This window comes from Microcebus murinus, chromosome 12 (genome assembly GCF_040939455.1).
Source record: "Microcebus murinus isolate Inina chromosome 12, M.murinus_Inina_mat1.0, whole genome shotgun sequence".
NCBI classification, from domain to species: Eukaryota; Metazoa; Chordata; class Mammalia; order Primates; family Cheirogaleidae; genus Microcebus; species Microcebus murinus.
In genome coordinates, this window is record NC_134115.1 from 23,812,635 (window position 1) to 23,838,623 (window position 25,989).

At 36.8% G+C, this 25,989-nt stretch overlaps 1 protein-coding gene across 2 annotated transcripts in view; it reads right to left on the minus strand.

The window, feature by feature from the left end:
* Nucleotides 1-25,989, minus strand: part of RORB (RAR related orphan receptor B) — a 188,547-nt gene that overhangs the window by 61,804 nt on the left and 100,754 nt on the right. Inside the window, exon 1 of one of the 2 annotated variants that reach the window (XM_076008626.1) lies at nt 11,853-12,188. The exons of the other annotated variant lie outside the window; for it this stretch is intronic. Within the exon in view, the coding sequence (XP_075864741.1) occupies nt 11,853-11,892 (40 nt within the window). The 5' untranslated portion in view covers nt 11,893-12,188. Of the gene's footprint in view, nt 1-11,852; nt 12,189-25,989 lie in introns of those variants that run through there. 2 annotated transcript variants of the gene reach the window in all.

Consider the following 25,989-nt stretch of genomic DNA (forward strand, 5'->3'; position numbering starts at 1 on the left):
TTCGGCTGAAGGGAAAGGCAAAGGGCATTTCTGCAAGCAGAAGTGAATGGAAAAAGATTGGAGGTCTGGGATGATTGTGGTTTGTGAACACTGAAGAGGTAACTTGGCTATAATGTAAATGTAGGTGAGATGGTTGGTTACAGGGGTGATGCCAGGTTGCGGAGCTCCGGGGGTTAAGCAGAAGAGTTTTCACCTAATCCCAATGTCCATAAGGAATCAATGAAGTGAACAGGGTGAGGAAAGGTTGAAAGTGGTAGCTTGGGTTAGAGAGGTGAGTTTGGCAGGTTAACCAGAGACAAGCAAAAGACCAACTAAAGGTTATTCCTAACTTGGGTAACAGGAGATCAAAGCATGGATTACATCGGTGGCAGGATAAATGCAGAGGAAGAAACAAATAGAAAGATTCAAAACCAGAAGCAAGATTATATGATGAAAAAAGAGTATAGAGGTGAAAACTGATGAAGAATTGAAGGTGATTTCTAGCTTATTAGCCTTGAAGGTGAGATAAAGTAGTAGGTTTGACAAAATTGGGGACATTGGTAAGGATTTTGTGGAATATGGTGGGGCATGGTATTTCTAGTTTGCATGTTTGGTGACATGTCTCGTATATGTATATGTGATGACCTCTTGGAAAGATAATTTTAAACCATCAGCATCGAGGCTATGAGATAAAATTTATTTAGAATGTAGTGATTCCTATGTCTCTGATAGTATTCTAAGAGTTGTTAAAATTATACACACTATGAAGATCTGCTATTTCCTCTCCCAATTTAAAATAATTATGTAAAATATACTTTAAAATGCTTTGTACATCAATCTGTCACTTGGATGTTTTTCTGCAAGTTTCTCACTCTTGAATATACAAAACAAATAAATGCAAGACATTACCCTCTTCTTATTGTTTTACATTTTTAAAAAAGACAATACTTAGTTTTAGGGTAGCACATTAAAATTTTCAAATTAAATATTTCACAGAAACTGTAAATCATCTTTGTAAGCACAACATTCAGTGTTGTGTCCCTAGTTTTCATATGAAAAAACTGAGGATCCAGGTTGTTAATGATGCTTTTGAGTTGATTTGAGAAGGGACAACCAGAAATTAGCCGCATTTCCTGCTACTTTGTTCAGTAGCCCATTCTCTGAGACACACAAAAACAAAATAAGACTACAATTTTGAAATCCTATATTATTCCAAGAACTAATGATAAAAACATCAGAAGACACAAAGTTACCTAAAATACTTACTAGAGTAAGTATGTATTTCTACTTGCTTCTGATTCTTTTAGTTTTCAGATTATACAAACTAGTAATTGTTTTCAAGATTTTGTGATGGGGAAAAACACAAGATTTGATGTCATTCTATTCTGTCCTCCTGAACTCCAGTCTTTAGTCTGTTAACGATTTGAGCTATGGTCAAGATAAAATCTCTGATCTTGTGTTTTCTGGTTTATAAAGCTTAGCTAACAAATTTACAGATTTTTGAGAATCAAATGGATATTTTACGTAAAAGTGCCTTGTAAATAGTACAGAGCTAGAAGATCAGTCTTTATCATCTTCCTCCTCCTTCTCCTCCTCATCAACTGGGTTTCCTAAAGCGTTTTTGGACAAGCCACATCATTATTCCTTTGTTAATTATCTTGCCATTTTAAAATAACCTGATATATCATGCTTATAAATTATTTGTACTACGAGGGTTTTCTAAAGTAGTGGATTGTTTATAATAATTACAAATTTGACTAAAAATCCCAGGTATACATTGTATAGTTTTTAGCTTATATGATATAAGTCAGAGATTCTCTTTGCATAAATTACTCCCCAGGGAGTAGCTTACACGTGGGGAGAATCTGCTTCAATAAGTTCTTAATTATAAAATGATCTAACTTTAAAGGAAATGAAAATAGAGGTAATTTGCCCCCTGGGGTATGAGAAGATGTTTTTGAAAGCCACAAAGGTTATCTTACACAACTTTGGAAATACAAATGAGATAAGGAACATTCAATAGAGTATCTGCATATTTATACATATTTATAATCCTGGCTCAAAAACATGTACTCCTGAAGAACCATAAACATTTTAACAGCATTTTAAAAGAGAAAAAGTAACTTAAAGGGTATATGTGTGTTGCTGTGTGTGGGAAGGGGTTATTGGTTTGGAAACCCTATGATCATTTTTACTTATTGTGACAGAATAAATCAGCTGAGGTTTCTTAAAGGTGAAGATAAATTTAAATCCTTTTAAAGTACTGATTTTCTTCCTTTTCGTTCATTTGGAAAAATAAACTGCTTCTGAGCTACAACTTTATAGTTTATACTATGTATTTTATAAGGCATATCTTCAAGACACAGTGTTTCTGAATCTGATTAGAACAATAGATCACATTATTGCTCCAATATTTGCCATTTCTAAATGTCTTGCTGTTATACCAGGCATAGCTTCTTGTGGAATTGTCTTGCAGTGAATACAGATCTAGTGACATGCTATTTGTTATGGTTTCGAACTGAAGATCTTGGGAGGATTTGGTGGCTTGGATCTTACCCAGCTGTGACAAAGAAAGTGACTGAAGGAAACTGAGGAAAGACTTTGGCTTTTGTACTTTTGCTTGAGTCATGGAATTATCCAATAATAGCATTCTCTGGGAGCTGAACTTAGAGGAACTGAAATGTCCTAAAATTTGTTCCTTTTTATCCCCCAATTTCCTATATATTTCTCTTACTTATATTTTTCTATTGGCAATTCTCTGTGGACACTATTGTTAACATTTTATTTGCCAATTAGTTTTTTTGTTTATAAAAGCAATGCTATATAGGTTTTTCTAAAAACAATATTCTCACAGTGTTAAAGAGTGTCATGAAAGATTTAAAATAATTTGAGGCTTTACTTTATATTAGAACAATGTATGAAGTACAATTAACTTACTATCCCATGACTTGACATGCAGATCCTAATCAACAATTATGAAGTAGTCAAAACTTGTCTCCCTCTTTGAAGATGACAATTCTCTCTCCCCCAGAATCCCCTAAAGATCCCTTCCTTGCCATAACTTTGCACAAATCCACCATGTTTTCAATTTTTCCTGCTTCATGGAAAGTACACATTTTTTGCTCTTTTTCCTCAGAACACCCCGCCGGTGATGACAAGTGTTAAGATTACATAAACTGATCCAGGCTAATGAGTTAACTAGAAAATGCATCACTTGGATGCATCAAAATCCTTTAACTCTTAAAAACATCCATCAGGAATGGCAGTAATAATGGAACTTTCAAGCACTTTCTGGTGGGAGGGAACATTTTTACTGTGCATGCTTCTGTGGTTCCCGGCACCTGCCATTCCAACTCTTGCAACTCAACTCGGCCATTTTTATATTCTGGGCATTTTAAATCCATGGAGGACTGGGACAAGGTCATACTCCTTTTTTGTTTTCTACGGTGCCTAAAGAAGAATTTTTATAATTCCTGAAAGCAGTGGCCCTAAAGTTTTTTTTTTTCTTTCAGTACAACCAAGAGATCGGACATATTCCCTTTTATTAAAAAAGGCTTTAAGCAATCCTGATTTTTCATATTTGGGGTGAAGAGAAGAAATCAGAGACTGTGGGAATATTTTGGAAAAGGCCCCCGGGTGACTCTGATATGATATGATAAGGATCCTACTGGGACTTCAATTAGTCAAGTTATTAGCTAGGAATTCTATCTACTGTATAAACCACCTACAACTGTGAAAAAAAAAAACAAAAAAACGATTGAAAGGACAGATCTGAAAATATTAAAGAGTGACCAGTAATTCCTTCCATCTTTCTTGACTTTGGGTTTGGGGCTATCCTTGCAGCACTTTGTTTTCTGCTTTTATTTTTGTTTTTGCCTTGATGGGAATAAGAAGCATCTGCCCAGGCTATGATTTCTGGACACTGGACACTGTGTTCCTAGACACAGGCCACATTCCTGGACACTAGGCTTGCCTGTCAGTTTCTGTTTTCCATAATTTTACAGTTATGCTAAAAGTGGGCAGTGCAATTAAATCTCTTAATGTCTGAGTAAAGCACAATTTACACATGTAGAAATTTCCAATAAAGATGACTATTTTGGTTAAAAATCCTTTTGCAGATGGTCTCAGTAGCCCAAGTTGTATCTCATCTACCCAAATTGTATCTCATCTACCATCTGTGGTAAATCCAAATTAAAATATCTGTTTGTACTTTTTCCCTCTCTCACTGGCAGACTGATAAATATCTATCTCTTTTAGGTACAAAATCTTCTGATGTCACAGAACAACAAAACCCAAAATCCTATGATGAAGCAGGTATTCCTGGGACCCGGTTCCACTGCAACTGTGATTGATCAGATATTAGCCCTGAGGTTGGGGTGGGATGGAAGCATGAAAAAATGAGGCCCTCAGGGGACAAACATAAAAGCCTTGAACTTTGGTCCCTGAATGATACTAGGGGTTGGTGATTCTAAAAGATTCCTGACTTTGCATTGGGATTGTGCTCACTTGTATCTCATTAGTGCAGAGTGCAATCTGACGCCAGCTTCCTACCTAAATATACAATATAATGCATGAAATTCGGTGTGCTCTAATTTCTACTGTAACGCTCTCACATGTACTAGCATCTGGGGCCTCTCTGTTTTCTAAAATTCTTCTCTGTAATACTCTGGGTGGTGTACTGTGTGAGCCTCTCTCTGTTCCATTCAGTTGATAGCTCCTAAATGACTTAAAGATACATTAAGCTTTATATTATTATAATTCCCTATATTATTTATCACTGGAAGCTAGATTAAGAAAAAATAACTACCGTAGGACAATGACAAAAAGATTTTTTCCAATGGCATAATTTGTAGGATTATCACAAAGGAGGCTGATTTATCTTTTACATATGAGCATTTACGTCTGCTGAGTTCCTTGCCCACTCTAACTCCCCAGAGGACCGAAACAACAGAAAATGAGACCAACACATCACAATGACAGCAATTAGTATAATCATTAAAGGCAATTACTGATAATAAGTTAAATGCTCCCCTTGTAAGCAAAGTAAATCACTTTTATAAGTTGTAGTGGTTTTAAGCTCATAATTTATGAATTAATTCCCATTAAATACATTTTGTCCTGTCAACATTTTAATTATAATGGATTAATAGGTTGAGAATAATGTCTTCTGTGACCACTCAGACCACTGTAGACCAGTGGCATTGGCATCATCTGGGACCTCGTTAAAGATGCAGACTACCAAGACTCACTCAAGACCAGCTGAATCAGAATTTGCTTTTTAATGAGCTCAGCACTGTTCTATGATGTCCAGGTAATCACAGTTGTGGCTACTCCAAGAGCCGATAGAATTTTAAATTTCCGTGGCATTAAGGTAAAAACTTCACAGGATTCTGGAAAAGTAGTTTCTGCTCCTGCCTTTTAGACATTGCCTTTTGTTTATAAAAGTAGTAGGGTAACTGAAGGGATTAAAAAAAGAGAACACAAGGCAGAAGAAAGAGTAGCCAGCACATTCCAGAAACATCTTGTAATTAACACTCAGTGTACCAGGCTTCCTTTGCAGATTTAATAATGATTGTGAGCTGCACCCACATTTCCTTCGCATTCTAGCACGGCTTGGTAGGGACTCCTCCTTCTTCTGTAGACTCACTCTTGGGGGTGCTTGCTTCTTCTCTGGACAATCAGTTCTGACAAAGGCTTTCTTGAGAAGATTTTTAAAAAGTACTATTTTCATATTTCAAAAATCAAATTGCACAAAGTTTACCCCTTTTGGCGGAGGTAAGCAAGTCAAGTAATTTTAGAAAGCAAGAGATGAACTCGTTTTAGCTACCCATGGTAGTTTTGGAAATGCAACGTTTGAAAAGCTGTCCCATCTCACTGAGGCAGATCAGTTAGCACAGAGCTCAGTCGCCATGACGGATACTCACGGCATTGCTCTCATCTGTTCTAGCAATGCTGTCCTGAGACGTGCTAAATCCAAGTGTGGTCCCTGACCAGCAGCACTGGCATTTCCTGGGTGCCTGATAGAAAGGCAGGCACTTACGTTCTATCCTAGGCCTACATAATCAGAATCTGCATCGTAACGATATTTTTGTGATTCATATACACAGTAAAGTTTGAGAAGTTCTGGAAGTTCTGGAAGAGACAAAGGGAACACATTCTACAATTTACCTTTCAGTATGTCCTGCCCCTAAACTCCAACTCTCTATAAAAAGAACAATATCTTTATTTATCTATCTATTTATATTCAAAATATATAAAGAAGAGATATACTCTACTTGATAGCTAATTTTTCCAGTTCTGAAAAAAAGAAAAAGCAATTATCTTGCTTTGATGGATAAAACTTGTCTGTCTTTAGTTCCTTGATAATTTTGGAACCCTTTCTCTAGTCTACGTTTAGCTGAAACCTTCATCAGGAAGCTCATGTTTATGTAGTATACTTTTGCTGAAGGGGAGGGATGACAGCACTCCGCAAACCTGGTTCCAGACATGATTCAGAATGATCAGGTAGAATGTCTTCCCTGGAGAATAATTCAAGCATAGCAAAAAACTTCTTTTCAGAGAATGAAAAAGAAATGCCACTTTTCTATGTTAAAAATCAAAGTGCATTAAGAAAATGAAGAGGCAAGTTACAGACTGAGAGAAAATATGATTAAACACATCTCAGATAAAGGACTTGTATCCAAAATATGCAAAGAACTCTTAAAATCCAAAAAAGGGGCAAAGGATCTGAATCCAAAATATACAAAGAACTTTTAAAATCCAAAAAAGGGGCAAAAGATCTGAATAGATACTTCAAGAAGTTATATGAATGAAAAAACAAGCATATGAAAAGATGCTGAATGTCATGTATCATTAGGGAATGACAAATTAAAAACAATGAGGTGCCACTACATGCCTATTAGGAAGGATATAATCTAAAAATCTGACAATACCAAACGCTGGAGATGATGCAGAGCAAAAGGAACACTTGTTTGTTGCTGGTGGGGATGCAAAATGGTACACCACCTTGGCAAACAGTTTGACAGTTTCTTACAAAGCTAAGCATAGTCTTATCATACGACCCAGCAATTGTGCGCCTAGGTATTTAGCACCTGAGTTGAAAACTTATGTCCACACAATAACCTGCACAAGAATGCTTGTGGCAACTTTATTCATAATTGGCCCAACTGGAAACAACCAAGATGTCCCTCAATAGGTGAATGGCATGGTTCATCTGTACAATACACAAGAATGCTTATGGCAACTTTATTCATAATTGCCCCAACTGGAAACAACCAAGATGTCTCTCAATAGGTGAATGGCGTGGTTCATCTGTACAATAGAATATTATTTGGCAATATAAAAAGAGCTATTAAGCCATGAAAAGACATAGAAGAACTTTCAATGCATATTACTGAGTGAAAGAAGCCAGCAGGATTCCAACTGTGTAACATTTTGGAAAAGGCAAAACCATAGAGACAATAAAGAAATCAGTGGTTGCCATGTGTTTGGGGTGGGGGAGTGGGATAAATAAGTGACATGCAGGGAATTGTTATGGTGTGAAACTATTCTGTACAATACGGTAACAACAGATACATGTTCTTATGCATTTCTAAAATCTATAGAATGGTACAACACAAAGAGTGAACATTAATGTAAACTGTGGATTATACTTAATGTATCAATATTGGTTCATTATTGTAACAAATATACGATACTAATGCAAAGAACTAATAATAGGGGTGGGTACGTATAAGGAACTCTGTGTACTAACTGCTCAATTATTCTGTAAATCTAAAATTGTTCTAAAAAGTCTATTAATTTTTCAAAAAAAGTGAATTGCACTAAGGTGCTTCTTTTGCTGGAGGTAGTGAGAATCATCTGAGACAGCCCAGCAAAGACAAATAAAAAGTACTTTAAAAACAATCAATTCAGAAAGCACCTGTTTATTTGAGACTACAGATATATGCAAAACCAAGTTTCTGTCTTTAAAATGAATATGATGCTTGTACAGCCACAGATGTCTAAATCACTTGAATACAGGATAGACAGATGACCACTGAATGAACCTAGGAGAAGAAGATGTTAATTTCAACTGAGGGAAGCAGGAAGGTTTAGTGCTGAGGTGACTTTTGAGCCGGGTTTTGGAAAGTGAGCAAGCTTCAAGTACTAAATACGTAGAGAAAGGGCAACCTTAAAGTTGGTTGCTAAAAATTGAAAAAGGAAAATCCAAAAGCAAGAGTAAAAAAAAATTCCAGATTAGGTATTTAAACAAATTTTGGGGACCTAGTTAATGGGGTTAAATTTAAAGTAAATAGTAGCAGAAGGCTTCTGGAATTATCAAACAACCATGCTTTAATCTGTAGTCAGTCACCATATGTTAATTTGAATCATATGAAATTGCCATCTTTTTGTGCAAAAAATTGCCAATATTGGCAATTTCATATAGCTCAACCTAGTATTATTATTCACTGTGCTCTGAGATATAGTTTCTATACTACAATGTTTTCAAGAAGACTTGAAAAGACCAATGAATGATACTAGGACATGCTGAATAAATACAAAAATAAAACCATTAAATTAAATATTCAGAATCAGACAATTCAAAGGTTGGAACACTCATTAAACACCTCACACCCCCACCCAACACAGAGAAAAACCTCAGTAGCTAAAGTTTGGGGTGGAAGGAAAACAATACTGTTTTTCATTCTCTTCATTGACAGAAGCAGTAGAGATCATTCCTGAAGTTCCCAGCACTTGTTCAGAGAGTTTGAAAATAAGCAAAGCATGTCTTTTTCTGGTTGGTGGTAAAGAAAGACTAAATCGCTTGAGTGTGTTAAAAAAAGAGACACGCCAGGACTGCAGAGAAAAAAAAGGAAGATGTATTCTAAAATACAGAAATTAGAATCCAATTTCAATGCCTTTGTTCTTGAAAAAAGAAACCTTGTAAAAAAATAAAAGTGACATCATATCTTCTCGTCAGGTATTTGAGTATATTATTGCCCTGCATTGAGATGATGTCCACGTAAGATCAGAATGTTAGTACTATATGACCATTTATCTTCCTAATCTAATAATAATTTTATTCAACTAGCTTGTAACGTCTTACAATTAGCCTGAGCAGCCAAAAACTAAACAGTAGTATTATTTGTCACCTTTTCACGTTTACAGACACTTATGTTTTTTAATGTGCTTTTAGCCACTGATGCAGCAAATACTTATATAAGCAAACTACAGAACATACATGAGATATTTACATGTTTGTGTGAGTGTGCATATGAGAAAGACAGAGAGAGAGAGAGAATATGACACCAGTGATCTTTCAGTAAGAACTCAGGTTTTAGAAACTCATTTTTTTTTTTTTTTTTTTTTTTGGTTAGCTACAAGACCTTTTGTTTTCTTAAAACATAGATAATGCTATGATGGGCTAAACATATTGTCAATTTCTATATTGAAAATTACATTGTTATATAATTTATGTTTTAGCAAAGTTGCAATTCAGCCTACATTGATCCAACACCGAATCTTGAAATAAAAGGAAGTCATACAATAGAAGAGACCATTTTAATTCTTATTCCATCTCTAGGAAAAACGACTCTAGAGGTTAGAGAAAGGCATGTTTGCGTTTTGTTCATGCTTACATATTTTTTTTTTTAAAGAAGCAGACATATAGAATTGAAAGGAAAGTATTCTCATTTGCACCAGAAATTATTTCCGGAGTAAAATAATAATTTAGGATGTCACTCCAGACGCTCGCTCTTACAATGTCACCCTATGCTAAACATCACAAAAAGCTAGTGTCCAGTGTGGGACTGCAGCAAAGGCTCAGCCACCCAACAAATGTAGAGTTAGTGACTAGCTCCCTTAAAGACTGAAGTGCCTGTTCTGCTGATACTGCACACTTTCTCTAAAGAGATTACGCGCATAATCCTAAATATTATAGGACCCGAGCGATCTTATTTTTGAGCTCATCAGATCCAGCATGCTGCACGTAATCCCTAACAGCTTCATTCAGTGTTTATGTAAGCTGGTGAAGTTGTTGTATGAACACGATGACCATATCCCTTCTCATTCCCAGAGGCAGCATCGCTTTGTATTATTGCCACAAAAAGTAGTAAGAATAGATAGGAAGATTTTCAAATTCCATATTAACCAATTTCGTCCTTTTGAACTGTTTTTTCTGCAAGTGGAACATTCATAACTATTGCTTGATAGTCTATAATAACATTTGAATGGAGATATTTGTTTTGTTCTGTTTGTTAGTTGTGTTCCTTATACATTAATTTGTACCATAGGCATTTTGATGCTACCAGGTGGATTGAATTGGTAGGAAAAAAGGGGTTCCCCTCTTCTTCTAGAGGTCTGAAGTACTTTTAAAGAAGCAGAGATATTTATTTTTTTGGAGAAAATATTAGAGGAAAAAGACATTGGTGAAAACCATAAATTCCTAAGCATAGTACCAAATATTCTTAACTTAAAAAAAGAAAAAAGCTGCAGCTTTAATTTAGGAGATTCCTTTTAATTTCATGAAAATTTAAGGGGAAAAAGAAAAATATCTGATTCTCTTTGCAAAACGTAAAAAGCCATTTATTCATATTTTTTCACTTAAAAAGTGAGTTGTGTGTGTATGGATGTGTGCATAAACCCCTAAAAATCAAACAGTATGTTTTATGTAATTTTACAACAGAAGGTAACCTGTTTGTTTTTTTAACAACAAATCAGAAGAGAAAGAAATATTTCTGTTCATCTGTGAGCCTCTGCTAATTGTGATTCAACCCAAAGAGGATTAAGTACATAGACGTTAGTACGTCCAATGTTATTAATTTCTAAACAACAATAGCAACAATATCCTGAGTAAATCTGTCAGTAGTAAGGATGAATGGTTGCTTAAAGACTCCATTGATGTCAGAACTGCAATCTGCCGATAATAGCTTATTATACCAATAAAATCTTTAAATACATATATTTTGAAGTTAGTGAGTAATTACATGGAAACAATATCTAATTGTTTAAAAACAGAAGCACCAGGAAGCTGTAAGCATTGTAGAAAGATGCAATTCTGAGTTTATATATTTAAAGGAGTTTAAGTTTGATGAGTAACTTTTTTGGAACAGTTGCAAAGGTTACATTATTTGAAACAAATAATTATATCAATTTACATTTTAATATTTCCAACTGTTGTTCATCACTATCTAGTACCAGTAAAGAAATGACAATAAATCGTTTTACCCTGAAATATTTTTAAAACGAACGCTCAAAAACCTGGCTGTATTATGAGGCAATGTATGTCTGAGGAATTGTGCACTAACTTAATTGTAAAAAATTTAGAAGTAAAACTCAAACAAAATTTACCTCATTGTTAATAATCATTCAACCAAATAGATTTTTTTTGAAAATAGATTTTTTTGAAAATAGATTTGTTATATATGAGAAAGTATCTGATATTTTATATGTGTGTGTATATATATACACACACGCACACACATATACACTAAAGGGATTTTAAAAAAAACTAGAAAAGTAAAATGCTTATAACTACAGCAATGCCAATAACTAAAATCAAAGCTACAAAATTGTGAGAAGCACGTTCATATGGTTAACCTAGTGTTAGTGCAATGTGGTAGATGACTATTTGAATTTAATCTCAAAACGTATGCATTTGGTAATTCACCTCAGGCTATAACACTATGTATATATAAATATCTTCTCCAGCATAAAATTAAGCCTGAGTGACTTGTTTATTATATACATTCCTGAGCCCAGAAAATATTTTATTGTCCCCACACCTAGCTATCTATTTATTTTGCTGAGAGCTTATCAGATACCTACTTTCTCTCCTGGAGGACGGCTCACACCTCTAAATGTCAGAAAAGAGAAGAAAATGCAAAACTCACCAGTGGCGTCAGCTTTAGTTTTGAGCTGGTTCTCACACATTTTGACGTAGCAATTAAAAGTCTAACTGAAACAAAATCTTACACTTTTCACTCGAGGTCTGACGGCTGCCCCTATGTTATCCCGCAACTACAATCCCAACAGACTGCATTAATGAGATTAAATGAAAGAGGGGTTAAAGGCATCAACGGTTCCATTTCATTAAGTAAGGGTGAAAGGCTGCTCAGGCGAGGAAGGCGGGAGGGAGAATATTGGTTTTTCTTTGTGATACTACTTATTCGCTGAAGAATGCAGCATTTGCTTAATAGCAATCAGCAATTTAAAAACATCATTCTCCTCCCCGAAACTGTACAGATAAACTCCCTTTTGTTTTCGCCCTGTTGGGAACAGATCTGATGTGCATATGGAGTGGAACTAGAGTCATCCCTGTGACTATAAAAGTATATAACATAAATTCCCTTCAGGTTGAGTTTGTCTCGAATGATTTTGGAGCCCCTTATTGAGGTCCAATGATGAAGGACTGCATAAAGGAATGACTCTGTTCCTGTTCTCCCAAATACTGGGTCCGGGAAGTAATTAATAGAGTAATTAATTTTACAGTCAAAGAAAACAGTGCAAACGCCTTACGGGAGCCACAGCAGCAGCAGCAAAATCCGGGAACCAGTTTGAGGGTTTAACATCAGGCAACCTCGCATGGCCCTAAACCTGAAGTTTAGAGTGACTTCATTCTCCCATGGTGCCTCGGTGCTGTCACTTGTAAAATAAGAATGATGGGGACACACAAACAGAAATTTCTGATCCTCAACCCTTGTCACAAGGAAGAATAAAATATAGGAATATGTAAAAATTGCTTTGACTTCCACAGGAAAAACATGCTTTTCATACAAGAGCAAAATGCTCATGTAAGTATTAGCTTTATTTAACTTTGTGGAGAGCTGGTAAATGGCTTCAGTGAGGAACCTCAGATCTTTCTCTTCACCCCTCACCTTCTGTACCACCTTCCACAGCTCTCCATTTCTTTCTGCTAACCACTATCACGAATGGCTTCTCTTTTTCTTTTAATATATTTTTTAAAAACAAATTTTATTGTGTATATTTAGGATATACAGCATGATGTTACGGAGATATAAACTGTGTATAGTCAAATGGTTGCTATAAGTGGAACAAATGAACATATCCTTGGTCTCACATAATTACCCATTTCCCACCCCCCATGGCAAGAGCAGCTATAATCTACTCATTTAGCAAAAGTCTTGAATACAGTACAATACGCTGTATTGCAAATAGTTTCTTGATCTCCTTCCTTTCTGTTTCTCTCTTCTCTTGAACATCTCCACGTTCTCCTGGCCTGTATCATAGTAGAACTGCTTTTCCAGGGGATGAAGGGCAAGGGGTGGTGGAGTGGTGAGTAGAGGAGTCTGGGGAACCCAGTCAATGTTATTCTCAGCCTGACAGGGCTGAGCCCCGTGGTGCCCATTGCAACAACCTGGAGACTTTAAACACAGTGATGCCCAGGGATTCCCATCTTACACACACTGATTTCTTGGGTGTGGGGCCAAGGCATGTGGAGTTTTCAACATTTCTGAAGTGATTCCAAATGGGCTGTCAGGACTGAAGACCCCTGGAATGTTCCTCAGAACCACCAGACACGAGTGTTCTGGATTGCTCGCCCCCACCAACTACCATGTCAGAATCTGAGGAGAGTCTGAGATGCTATAGTTACGATGAGATAAATTCAGTAAAAATTTGAAGAAAGAAACTTGGATTTTGAGTTAGCACATCTGGCTATAAATTCTTGGATGAGTTACTTAACTTTTTCTGCGTCTCAGGGTGCCCATCTCTGAAATAAGATTGTAACACCTACTCATTGAGTGGTATAAGGAAGGCATGTGAAAGTGCTTGACAGAAGGTCTGAATCATACTGGGAACCCAGGGAATGTATTAATGGTGGAATATGAGTTGGCCTGCCTTTGCTTATCTCGTAGATGTGCATGTTGGCTGTTGACTCCGGATATCATTCATTCGTTCAATTCTTATTAAGTAATTCATAAAAAATTCATACTATTTGCACTGGGAAATAAATATGCTGAAGCCAGTGTGTACTTAAAACCTGTGGATTGAATCCTATTTATTAATAATTCCTTGCATTGTAATAGCTAGTCTTCTGTATAATGCTAGAAGTAATAATCTTGGAAGACTGGTAGGTAATGAAGATAAGGAAGAAAGCTGTTTTATAATTGCTTTATTTTGTCATAATTAAATGATTTTGAGGGATGTTGCATGTGTTATAGCTCAAATGTGGAAACATAATTGGTCTCTGTGAACTATTTAAAGGTCATTCAATATTAACTTTAGTGGAATAGTATTTGTAGGCACCATTCATAGAAGACTGAAAGCCAGATATCAGAGGTAGAAATTCATACCTCCTCATATCTCCTGGGCTGTGACACAAATCAAACTCCTGCCCTGCCAACTAGGAAATGGGTACAAAAGAACACTAAAACAGTGGGCAGCATCCCAATGCACAGAGCATGATCATACCACTAGAAACAAAGAGAGGATTGGAGCTGGGAGCTCAGGTATGACAGGTGAATCTAGTCTATGTTCAGGAAAGAAGGAGGAAATGGTTGATATTTCTCTGAAGTTATAGTTTTATCACATCACTTTCCTTATCCAAAGCTTTTCAACCCTCTAGGGTCCACACAATAACACCAAGCTCCTCCTTGGCCTGCCTTTCCACACTTGGACCAGCTCTGCCTCCAGGCACTCACCTGTGATCCTAGGCCAAAGTGATCCATTCACCTTAGCCACCCCAAATGGCTTACTTCTTTGTTTCTTTCATGCCACCTCTCTCTCCTTCTCAGACCACCTGTAGGCTTCTCTCCACTGTGCTCTAATTACCAACATCCAACTCCTATTGCCTCTGCAAAGCATCCCTTGACCACAGTGATTTCTGCTTACACTGCCTTCCTATGTCTCCACCACTCATTTGGTCTTGGTGTTCTTCCTTAATCCTGTTTATATGCTTACCTTTCACCTCGACTATAAGCTTCTTAGGAATAAAACCTTTGCTTTGTGTGTCTCCCAGTGTCTAGCATAGGGATTCCATAAAATGTATGCAGTCTATCAGCTGATGAATGTGTACTTGCTGACTGACCACACTACTGGGGAATCATATATAAGTTCTCCTGCCTACTGAGATGATTTTCCCCTAACTTGTATCTTACATCAATAGCTCATCTTTGGGGTATGTTTGCTAGCTTGCTGGCTGCTGTTTAGTGGTGGTGAGGGATAGGGAAAAAAGAAAAGTACTGGCCTCTAAAACTATATTTAATCATAGTTGGTTTTAAGTGTAGGAACAAGGAAGTTGAAATAAAAATTTTTCTTCATTTCTTGTTTTCCCTTAATACGCTATCTTTCCCATCATCCCCTTTGTCTGACATTTAATTGCCGCTTGGATCATTGTCCCATGGGTTTAGGTCACTTTCTGTCCTGTTGGTAGGCTGATTTTTCTCTGGTTAGGAGTCTTATCACTGAAGGCAAAAGGAGGTTGATTCCTCTACTGCATGGCTGTCCCTTGACCCCATCCCACAGCAGGCAGCAGCCCTTACACACTTTTCACTCTAACATGGTGCTCAGGACTGTCCCTGGTATCACAAGACATTAATCCAGTGAGACAGAAAAGTTCTGCAACCCCCCCCACCCCCAAGATTTGAGGGGTGGAGAATGAGGGCTTAAATCTCTTTAAACAGAAGAAATGTCATTAAAAAAAAAAAAACAAAGAAAGAGCTTGATTTTATAGGAAGTGCCCCACTTTAGCACTGTGGGTCTCCAAGTGTAGCCCCCAGACCAGCAAAGTCAGCAGCAGCACTGGGAACTTGTTAGACATGTAGATCGTTGGGCCCTGCTGCACAGCTACTGAATCAGAGACTCTGGGGCTGAGGCTTAACCATCTATGTTTTCACAAGCTCTCCTGATGGCTTTGCTGCACACTTGTGTTTCAGAACTGCTCTTTTACAGCATGCATTTTCTAATCAGAAGGAACTAGATTTAATTCACAGCTCTGTCACACACTAGCTGCATGGTCTGGACAAGCTATTTAATCTTCTGGCATTTCAGTTTCAACATCTATAAAATGGTGATGATATGGTCTGAATGTTTAGGTCCCCCACAAAATTCATGTGTTGAGATCCTGACCCTTGTCTATGGCCATACCACCTTGAACATGCCCAATCTTGTCTGATCTCGGAAGCTAAGCAGGGTGGGGCCTGGTTAGTACTTGGATGGGAGATCCTGACTCTTAAGGCAATGATGTTAGGAAGTGGGCCCTTTGGGAGGAGATTAAATCATGAGTGCAGAACTCTTGTGAGTGGGATTAGTGCCTTTATAAAAGAGGCCCCAGAGAGCTGCCTTGTCCCTTTCGCCATCTCAGGACACACAGCAAGAAGGCTGTGAACCAAGAAGTGAGCCCCAGACATCAAATCTCTTGGCACCTTGATCTTGAACTAACCAGCTTCTAGAATTGTAAGAAATAAATTTCTGTTGTTTATATGCCACCTAGTTTATGGTACATTGTTACAACAGATAAGAATACCTATCTGATAGAGGTGTTGAAGAATTTAAAGTGAGATAAAATCCCTGCAAAGTGTTCAGTGTGGTCCTGAATACATAGTTAGAATTCAATAACTGTGAGCTATTACTAGGATATTAGGTTAGTGGAGAATAGAAAATGTTCCATACCTCCTAACTCTCTGTTATTTTTCTCAACATGTTTCTCAAAACTTGGATGCACATTAAAATCACTTGGGGAGCTTTAAAAAAAAAAATCTGATTCCCAGGAGAGTTATGCCAGACTAATTTAGCAAGAATTCTGGGAAGTGAAACTAGGCATTTTTATTTCACAGAGGATACCAAGATCATTCTGATGTACAGGATAATATACCACTGTCATGTATTATAGTCTATATTGCTATGAGAAAGAGTTGGGAGACAATATGCAGGCAGGAATTAATCATAAGTAACATGAGGTATTATATTCGTTATTTCCATGATTTGGCACACATTTGTGGTAAAGAAATACAGAGAAATGCTAAAAGGCAGGTTCTGGAGCAGAGTTTCTTAACTTTGTCATTATAGAAATTTTGGGCTGAATAATTTTTTTTTTTTTGTGGGGGACGGCTCTGTGCATTGTAAACATACTTGGCCTCTATCCACTATACACTAGTATGTTCTCTCAGTATGACAACTAAAAATATTGCTACATATCCCTTGGGGACAAAATATTAAGAGGTCCAAGTTGACAATTACCATTCCAGAGTTTCAGTGCCTGGGTACAAATCTAGGCTTTACTACTTAACAGTATGAATAGAGCAAGCTTCTTAACTCCTCTATGCCTCAGTTTCCTCTCTTGTGAAATGGAGATGATAATGGTACCCAACTGATACAGTTTTGTTTTGCTGTTTGAGAAATAAAAGAGAAAATGGATAATAAAGCACTGACCACAGTGTCTGGAATGTGGAAAATATTCGGTAAATGTTAGCTATCATTTATGTATGTATTAATAGTCTTATTTTGATTCCAAACCACTGAAAAAATCCTCTAACGTCCTCACATAGGAGTTGTGTATGCATTCATTAGTTTATCTTTTGAGTTGAGGATCACAGTGACTAAATGCTCATCACATTTTAGAGTTAACAGCGGGTACATGAGACAGAAAAAAGAGCAAGTGTATGTCAGAATTAGAACTTTTCTAGCTATGCAGTTTTAGGAAGTGACTTCACCTCTCAGAACCACTGTTTCCTCATTTGCAAATGAGGAAAAGCAATTACTATTTTACATATTTTTATGAGAATTAAATCAGATAACATACGTGAAAGAATTTAAGCAAATATCCTGGTATATAATAGGTATTCCATAAACATTTAATTCTCTTAAAATTATAATAGATGAGAACATTGTAGGAGACAAGGTGGGCACACTCCATGGCTTCACGGACTTTGACTTGGCATGACATCATTTCATCTGTATTGATGAGTAAGCAGTGAAAAGAGTTTTTCCAGTTATGGCAGCATTTTGTTCTGACAAATCTGCATGTGCAAAAAAACTTCTCTGAAGGGTACTTGGTAAAATTAATCATATATTTTAATGCAGTCAATTCTTCAGAAGGCAGAAAGAATGGGTTAATCGATTTACAGTTTTGTAAATGCATCACTTGTGCTATTGAGCACTAATCTTTTACAATCCACTAAGAAACTTAGCAGTTTAATTTTGGTGCAAAGAGTAGTGATTATTGCTTTAATCAGTAGCTACATTATTCCGGTGACCGTGTTTGTAAATATCTTACCTTTGTTTCAAGCCCATATTGTAAAAAGCCTTTTACATTTCCAAGCATTTCCCCTTTTCTGCTCCTATTTATTTTTCATCCAAGGGAGAGTTATATAGGTAATAGAATAGAAAACAAAGAGACCAGCAATTTTCTCATTGGATGACATTAGAAGTGGAACCCAAAATTCAAATAGCAGAAATCTTGAGCCCTGATTGCTCATTTACTAACGCATTCCTCAGCTTCCTGCCAACATTTCGGGTTTTTAAACCTTAAGAAAAGTAACAAGAACAACCACATAGTATCATGTAAAATAGATTCCTTCTGTTACATGAATTATGAGATAGATAAAATGCATAAAGTAGATTTGGGGGAACAATTAATTTTTATTTTTATAAAAAAGTGCTGAACATTTTTGATATTAAGCAAACACTTTTCAACTCAGTAGAAATCCAAGCCATTTAAGAATAGAGATCTGAACATTAGGAAATGGCCAAAACTCAATCACTTTTTGGATTTTGACATTTGTTTGTTTAGCAAAGACTTGTTTGTTGAGTGCATATTCCAGTACCTGAGTTAAGTACCTTGCCTCATGGAACTTCCAGCCCATAAGCTTACTGTATAGGAAGAGAAATTGACATCCCTGGTTCTCAATCAGCATCTACTCGGTTACATATTGATGGGGAGTTCAGCATTTTGCAAGACAACCAGTTTCCCTATTGCATTCTCCTGTAAACAATTATGATCCCCTCTAGCCCATATGTCTCTAGTATGTCTACAAACCTTGCTGAGAGAAAAACACAATTTATGTGTTTTTCTGTTCTTATCAGTGTTGTAAACCCTTATCAGCAATGCTATGGGATTAGTTTGTCATTACTTAATTTCTGGTGTGCCCAAGAGAATTGCCAATGGTATCACTTCTTGAGTCCAATGGTTCTAGTAAGTAATTTGTCATAGTGCAATTGAGTGTCTATAGTATTTATAGTGCATATGTATATGTATGCATATAGATATATTTATGTACATATATACTTTTATATATTATGTGTACATATATAAATACTATATGTATAGTATAAACACGTGTCTATATGTAATTTATCTTTCTCAGCCTCCTTTGGAATGTGGGACATTTCACTTATTTCTCATATTCTGGAGGTTTTTCATTTCTCCAGGAATCTCAAAGATTGTCATCAAAGAAGAAACATAGCTCTTGTCCTCCAATATATCTTTCATTGGGAGACTTAAGCTTTACAGTGGCAAGCTTCACCGTTACAACTCTCAGTTCAGTGGTGAGCTTCAATTCTGCCTTAATGATGCTTGTTCTACCTTCTTTGAGGAGACACTATTCTTAAAAAAATATGCAAAGAGATCGATAACATAAGAATCTTCCCCAAGAGATCTTAACTTGGAAGTTGACTTCAGATAAGCTCTTTCAGTAGCCTGTATGTGACAGAGCCTTCTATTATCTGCCGTCATGGGTGACAGCAGTCATTTTGCATGTTGCTGAATATGCATTATCACAGGATGAACTTTGATTGTTTTAATCCAGGAGACATAGCCATAAGCTGCTGCATTTGGTACCTATATTATTATACATTCTTGCATGGGTTTCATCCATTCTAGCTCAGAATTTTCTAGCAAAACCATTCCCATGTCTCAAGAGGCTCATCTTCCATTGTGGCCATCAAAACAGCAATGACAACAATAGCAACAAACAGAATAGCTTCTTTCTTTATGAACATTAATGATTTTTAACCCTAGATTTGTAGGTTTGGTTCATTTATTGCTATTGCTTATATTCTTTCTGGTTTTTTTTTCTTTCTGTACAAAGGCATCAACAACATATCCTCATTTACATGAGAGCACGGCAGTCCTGTCGGAAAGAATTTAGGTATAGTCATTAGTGCTAACCAACTCAGCTTTGTTCCACAACCAGAAAAAGAGTTGAGCTTCTCATCTTACATCTTCTAAGGAACATATTCACCAAGAGACAGCTTAACAACCAGATACAGTAAATTTACTTAAAAATGTAGTAAAGTCCAAAAATGGTAACATTATCTCTGTGTGCAGCCCCAGTTTGCATTAGCAGAAAAAAAAAACATTTGTCCCTAAAGTATCTCACAAGGTAGAACTGTGCACGGTTCTTAACCCTCTCTCATCCTGGGACATCTTACAGCATCTTACAGCCAACCAAAACCATGAATATTTTACTGAACAGAGTGAGAAACAAATGAAGAATGTAAAACCACGTAAACATATCGCATTGCCAAACTAAATGTAGATTTAGCATTCTTGAAGAGCTAAATCTTTCTAACTTAAAAGTGAAAATAGGAGTTTAGTTTGACCTAAAAGTAAAAGCAGAAAATCCAGAGAAGCAATCAAAGGCAAATACATCAAGCCATTCACTGCTTTCATTTTCAGATGTCTCCAGGGTCCATAGAATTAAACAGTTACAACAGCTAGCATTGAGAACTTAGTACAGTATGTACCAGGCATTGTGTTAAGAGATTTAAATCCATTGCCTCATTTATTATATCACAACAACTCTGGGTGGTAGATGTTAGTACTCTCGAGTAACTGGTGAAGAAACTGAGGCCAAGCAGCTCTAAAGAATGAAGCCTTAGATTGGTGATTCTCCAGTGATGAGTAGTATCACTGCCAACTCCTGCTCCTGTGTACTTCTGAGAAAGGCAAATTCCCTGGCCCACCACAGGCCTACTGAGATGTGGTCCAGAAACTCTAGGAGTGAACATTATAGTAATCTGTTTTAAGAAGCTCTCCAGCTGATTCAATTGCCTGCTAAAATCCACGAACAATGGCTTAGATTACATAATTATAATGGTGTATCCATGTCTGTTTAGGCATTTAAGCCTATTCTTTAAATTACATACACAATGTTCAAAAAGGTACGTAATATTCAGGAACACTTCCACAAAGACATACTTTTAAATATTTAAGTAGTAAGTATTGATATTTCTTCTATTTGAAGAATCTTGAAGAATTGTGTTTCTAATTCCCATAATTTCAGTACAGCTTAGTGAATCCTTGCAAACAAAGACAAACTGCACATTGCACAAGCTTTTCCCTCTTTCGTCTAAGGAGCAGACAGACACTGGGTGCTACAGTTGGATGTTTGTCCTCCCCCCAAATCTCATGTTGAAATTTGATCTCCAGTGTTGGAGATGAGGCTGAGTGGGAAGTGTTTAGATCACGGGGGTGGATCCCTCATGATTATATTAATGCCCCCCCCCCCTTAGTTCCCTGTGAGAGCTGGTTGTCATAGCCTGGCACCTCACCTCTCTCTCTTGCTCCCTCTGTCACCCTGTGATCTCTGCACATGCTAGCTCCCATTTACCTTCGGCCATGAGTAGAAATAGCCCATGGCCCTCGTCAGATCCAGATGCCCTATCTTGAAATTTTCCAGACATCAGAATCATGAGCCAAATAAAACTTTTTCCTTTATAAATTACTCAGTGTCAGATATTCCTTTACAGCAACACAAATCAACTGGGGTCCTCTCCTTCCTAGGGTAAGTTTGTGATTGCCAGGGTGAACAGATTGCCAGTGGAAAATAGAGTACGTTACTTTTACTTGGGTTTAAATTCCCCCAAATATCTCTGTTAGGATACTTCTGGTCCACAGGAAGCTACCGACCAATAGTATTATGAGTTTTTGGTTTTAAAGTCTATCTAGGATCCCCCTAAGTCTCATGAAATTTGACTATCTGCCATAAATCTGTGTCTATGAGTGAGAATTGTTACTTGTTTGTCCTTTCTACCTTTCAGTCATGGACGTTAGGCTGGGTTAGAATTTCCATCATTACTATATTTGCTTATAATCATTAATACCTTTGCTGTACTTCATGCTGAATGTGATTTCAGGACTAAATGAAAGATTTAATCTCTGGTTTCCCTGAAGAAAGTAAAAAGGAACACAGAGAGATATGTTTGTGATGATCTCTTTCCTTTGCTTTCTAGGATTAAAGGGTTACAGAATAAGACTTGGGAACTTACCCTGTTTTGTCAGAACAAACGGAAAAATACTGAATGTGGATACTAATTTAGGGAATATAGTAGCATTTGCATTTCCATTTTATTTATATTTTGTTTCTTATCCTTGATACTTATTAAGTGTTCAAGTGGCTGTCCTAAGCACTGTTAAGTGGTAAATTAAAGTTATTTTCAAACTGCTTGAAAAGCATTATCAAAATATAGCTGCTTTGGGGGTCAACAAAGCCTGGGGACTCTTCAGTGATAATTGTCATATTGAAGATTTAAAAGACTTATTCTACTTTATTTAGATAATTTTTTTTTCCTGGGCTGAGATAAAAATCGCCAAGTAGATATAATTGCTATTTAATACCGTCACACTTACTAATAATTGGGTGATCTAGAGAAATAACTGTTGAATTATTGTCTTATTGTTGGAAATTAAGAATTGTATCCCAATGGCTAAAGAATTTTTCAGATTAGCAGGAACATTTCCATAAAGGACAATACATATCTTCAACTCTGTGACAAAAATGCTCATCGAGTGAATAACCCAATTTACCCATGCCCTTGCAACTAATGGGTCTAAGAATAGTTAATGCTAGAATCTAAAAATTATCTTTTGTTTGCTAAAGGCAGTTGATGGGTGATGTGTTGAATGAACAACTGCCTTAGGTATGTTTCAGAAAAGTGCTTATTCTGATTTTTTGAAGAAAGACTAAATGGCCTCACTGAAGAGTTATATTTCTTAGGGTATGAAAAAGACAAGATCATTAGGATACCTTAAAACAGGCAAAGATTCAAATAACATTTACTCAAAATATTAATAAATATAAGAATTAAGACAGAGTTAATCATCAGCATTGGATAGATCCTGCCCTTATTTAAGATTCTAGATCATTAGTTCAGAAAATAAGAATAGGACACTTTTTAAAGTCTTGTGCCCTATGTAAATTTTAGGGATATGAGAAAAATAAAATAGCATTTTGTACTTACACTTCCTTTCCATTACAAGGAAATAATACCGGTATGCTCTGCTCTGTTCACATACAAGGGAATAAACAACTCTCTCCTCTTTCATTTTAGCATAATGGTTAGGACAACGGTACTCTACCTTTTTTTTTTTTAAATTGATTTTGGCACACTTAAGCAAGAAAAAGACATCAGGGTCCTTCTACCTTATCTCTTCCCACTCCCACTTTCTAGTGAATTTCCAACTATCTGCATGTCACATATGCGAAATAGCAACTTTAGAACTCTTTATGTTAGCTGAATTCTTGGTAATGAATTACAGTCATTTATAACCTCCCCAATACCCTGTTCATTTTAGTTTGTGAATACCAACATTTTAATAACTCCTAGAAGTTGATTAAGTTACTAATGAATTGGTTCTTATTTTTATGTAAAAATGAAACTCAGTGGAATTGTCATTTGCTTATTTTAAGACCTGAAAAAGGGGCTTATGCTATTTAACTAAAGGCTGATGTGGAGGGATTCATGACTTTCCCAGTGGACTGAGTATCAAACTTTGAGAAACACTGGTTTGCAGCATGGGCTTCGGACCTGTGCTTATGTTCTGACTTGTTCACGTAAGAGATGCATCTCTCTCAAGAAGATCAACCTCTCTGCATCTAAGTTTCCCCCATCATCAAACTGGTGCGATGACTACTATCACATGGGGTTGCTGAAAAAGCAAAATGAAATCCTGTTGTAAGGTGCTTGGCAGGGTGGTCAGCAAGTGGTCGGCAGATGGTGGTCATGACTAAGCATGAAAACTACCCACCTGATAGCTGAGGTCACTGTCACTGCATCCAAAAAGAGCCACATCCCCAGACATGCTGAGCACCTGTGTTTTCCTCATCACTGGAGGATGAGTCCTCCTAGAGAGCTGCTACTGGGGACATGCATGTTTTGGGGTTGAATACCTGAAACTCTTCCTACCTGGCAGATCACAAACACAGCTGTGCCACAGACCATGCATTTGTCCCTCAGAAAGGACTCAAGCTAGTTCTTACTCTGTATAATTCCATGACAGGGAAAATTACACCTACTGATTAATTCAGCAATAAATTCTTATCAATTGCATACTAAATGCCTGAGCCCATACTCATTTACACTAGCTAGTTATCCAGCTAACAAGTTGCCTGTTATTTTGGGAGAACATTATAAACATTATCATTCTTATACTAATTATAACAGCAATAATAGTTATCATAAATAATAATAGTTCATATTTACATGGCACTGTGCATTTTTTAATTTGAAATTTTTTGCCATTTATAAATGGAACCAATTTATATAGTGAAGAATTTCTTGACAGAACAGAAAGAAAGGCATTAAATAACCAGATATGGGCAAAGGAATTGCTAAATAAGCACTGGATTTCTTTGGGTAAAAGGTGCAATATAACTCAAGAATTGTTAATTTTGTTCCCTTCCCTGTGGGTATGGCTCAGTTCAAACAAAATAGCTCACAGACATAACAGTTTGTTGGTAAGGTCAGCTGCAAAGGGCAGACCACTGCTCGTCATCATCTTGTGTATCATGTCATCAATAGGGTTTTCGAACAAAACACTGCGTCAAACCTTCCTCAAACTCAAGCCCAGAAGTCCTTCTCTTCTCACCACCAGAACTTTCCCCTGTACTGTCTTCCTTTAGTACAATACACAGTGCCAAAATGTATCATGCATGCATCTTTAACATTTATTCTTTGAAATTGCAATATAGGATTCATTCATTTAGGCATCTCTTTGAAAATTATTGAATAGTTATTATGTATCAGGTCCACAAATTCATTAAACAGCTCATATAACAAATTTTACATCTTAAGATTTTCATCTGAGGAAAAAGCACAAAGTCTCAACACTGAGGCCTTCGTGGACCACATTTTATTCTGCCTTGGGAGACTGTGGGTGAATGTTGCTCTCCAAGGTTTGCAAAGTTTCCTCTAAGCACAGCAAGGGGGGTGCTGGTGTTGATGGAGGATCATTGTGGTATATCCAACTCTGTGGGATGCAGCTGGGCCCCTGGCCTTAGCATGATGGAGAGTGGGAAGAGTTGTTGTTGGAGTGGCCCTCATACAATTCTGCTGATCATGTGCTAAGCTAAATTCAAGCTAAATTCTGTTTCTGCATTTAAGGAGAGAATGTGGTTTTTCCTTATCACTGTAGCCAGTGCCTGGATTGGGAAGTTACATTGCTTATTTGGTATATCTCTTCCAGGGGGCTTGGTGGATCTCATCTAGGCTGAGAGAGAGGAAAACTCATTCACTCCCATTCACCCCTAAAATATAGCCAGCTATTAGGGGTTTGGAGGGAAAGTGCCCACATGACAACTCCTTATCTCTTTTGCTCTTAATGAAGGTCTCTATAGGTAGGTAGGCAAATAAGATTTCATGTCATATGACTTCATAGGAAGTCTTTTTTTTTTTCTTTTTTTAAAATTTCAGAATATTATGGGGGTACACATGTTTTGGTTACATAATTTGCTTTTGTCCAGTTTGAGTTAAAATTATAAGTGTGCCCTTCACCCTGATAGTGTGCATTGTACCCATTAGGTGTGAATTTACCCATCCCTCCTCCCTGCTCCCGCCTGCTTGATTTCCATTGAGTTTGGCTCTCATATGTGCACATAAGTGTTGATCACTTAGTTCCAATTTAGTATTGAGTACATGTGGTGTTTGTTTTTCCATTCTTGTGATATTTCACTTAGAAGGACAGTCGCTATTTTCATCCAGGTCCTTACAAAAGACACTTGATCACCATTTTTTATGGCTGAATAGTACTCCATGGTGTACATATACCACATTTTATTAATCCACTCATGT